At 46.2% G+C, this 2,135-nt stretch overlaps 1 protein-coding gene across 1 annotated transcript; it reads left to right on the top strand.

Moving 5' to 3' along the window:
* On the top strand, positions 1–1,009 carry LOC134154306 (olfactory receptor 8G50-like). The gene is made up of 2 exons (XM_062601058.1): positions 1–444; positions 575–1,009. Exons 1-2 carry the CDS (start codon positions 1–3, stop codon positions 1,007–1,009), a joined length of 879 nt encoding a protein of 292 aa, XP_062457042.1.
* The last annotated feature ends 1,126 nt before the right edge of the window (positions 1,010–2,135 follow it).

Below are 2,135 nucleotides of genomic sequence, written 5' to 3'. Positions count from 1 at the left end.
ATGGAGAAAGAGAAAGGGAATAACTGCACATCATCAAGTGAGTTCCTCCTGCTGGGAATGGGGAACATCCCCTCACTCCATACACCACTCTTCCTCCTCTTGCTCCTGATCTACTTGGTGACCGTGGTTGGGAACAGCCTCGTTGTTGTGCTGGTGGTGGCAGACCGGCATCTGCACAGCCCCATGTGTGCCCCCATGTATGCCCACTTCTTCTTGGGCAATCTGTCCTTTGTAGAGACCTGCTGCAGCTCCACCATCCTGCCCCAGCTGTTGGCCAGCTTCCTGACTGGGGACAGGACTATCTCTGCTCAGGGTTGTGTGACTCAGATCTATTTTCTCATTCGTTTTGCAGCTAGTGAGTGTTTCCTGCTGGCATCCATGTCCTATGATCGGTACTTGGCCATACGCCAGCCCCTGCTCTATGCAAGCCTCATGACCTGGAAGGTTTGTCTCCTGATGGCAGCTGGGTCTTGGCTGGGGGTTTGGTCTTTTCTATAGTAGTCTATAGTCTATAGTCTATAGTGTCTATAGTATATAGTCTATAGTCTATAGTGTCTTCTTATCAAGGTTAAAGTTCTGTGGCCCTGCTGCAACTGACAACTTCTTCTCTGATTTTACTCCTTTGCTGGAGCTCGCCTGCACTGACACCAGTGTAGTTAAAATAGTAACTTTCATCCTGACTCTCCTGGATTCAGTCTTCCCCTTCCTGATCACGCTGGCCTCCTATGTGTCCATCATAATTGCCATCCTGAGGATCCCCTCCAGCATGGGCACGCAGAAGGCCTTCTCCACCTGCTCCTCGCGCTTCACTGTCGTCACTGTTTTCTATGGCACCCTCATCATTGTCCACATGCTGCCCAGAACCTGCAGACTCAGACAGCTCAACAAGGTGTTCTCCTTCTACACCATCCTCACCACCCTGGTCAATCTCCTCACCTACAATCTGCAGAGCAAGGAGCTCAGGAAGGCCCTGAGGAAAGCACTCAGGAAAGATTTGGGTGGTACCTAGAGGTCATGCCAGTTGAAATGGGCACAGACAACTTCCAACTTGTACAAAACAAAGCGCTGCCTACTGCAGGACCTCTTTAGAAGTGTGTGGCCTTGACACTGCCTGTGGAGTGCTAATGGGAGGAAAGGGAAAGCTCTGTGGAAAGAAATGCTCTTATTTTAGAAAAAGAAAGGTAAGAAGGTCATGTGTTAACTTTCTTTTAATAACAAAGAGCATGGTGGTCCTACATGAATCAACTGTTGAGAAGTTCTCTTACTCAGGGAATCTAGAAGGAATAAATTTGGGATGACATAAAAATTCCTTCCAAGGGAATGCCTGGGGGGGATCCATTCTGCTTTTGGACCCTGAGATGGAAGACATCTCCCTCAGCATTGCACACCTCTAGATTATAAGCTAACATGTGACCAGGCAGGGAATGTTCCACTTCTCTGGACTTCAGTGGAAAAATGTGACCTTTTTGCTTGGGGGCTTAGGTTGCTTAAATGTGATATGTGACGGGACAGAAAGGATGTGATAGAATTTGAAGCGATAGAATGTTTCTGATGTGATAGAATGTTTGTGACACGAGAGAATGTGACACGAGAGAATGTGACGCGAGAGAATGTGACGCGATGGAATGCTTGTGACGCGATAGAATGTGACGCAATAGAATGTTTGTGATGCGATAGAATGTGACTTAATAGAAGGTGACGCGATGGAATGTTTGTGACGACATAATATGTGACGCCATAAAATTTCACGCGATAGAATGTTTGTGACAACATAGAATGTGACGCAATAGAATGCTTGTGATGCGATAGAATGTGACGCGATAGATTGTGACGCGATAGAATGTTTGTGACACGATAGAATGTTTGTGACGCGATAGAATGTGACGCGATAGAATTTTTGCGACGGCATAGAATGTGATGCGATAAAATGCTTGTGATGCATAGATTTTGACGCGATAGTATGTTTGTCACGCGATAGAATGTCATGCAACAGAATGCTTGTGATGCGATAGTGTGATGCGATAGAATGTGACACGATAGAATGTCACGCAATACAATGTGACGCGATAGAATGTGACGCAATAGAATGTTTTTGACGTGACAGAATATTTGTGACACGATAGTATGTTTGTGAC

This window comes from Rhea pennata, unplaced genomic scaffold (assembly GCF_028389875.1).
Source record: "Rhea pennata isolate bPtePen1 unplaced genomic scaffold, bPtePen1.pri scaffold_23_1, whole genome shotgun sequence".
Lineage (NCBI taxonomy): Eukaryota > Metazoa > Chordata > Aves > Rheiformes > Rheidae > Rhea > Rhea pennata.
This window is presented reverse-complemented; position numbering and strand designations above follow the sequence as displayed.

What these genes read in the sequence shown, in the direction of transcription:
- LOC134154306 (XM_062601058.1), top strand. Translation starts at nt 1, where the DNA reads ATGGAGAAAGAGAAAGGGAATAACTGCACATCATCAAGTGAGTTCCTC. An exon ending in CAAGCCTCATGACCTGGAAG is followed by an intron (nt 445 to 574) that starts GTTTGTCTCCTG and finishes TCAAGGTTAAAG; the next exon opens with TTCTGTGGCCCTGCTGCAAC.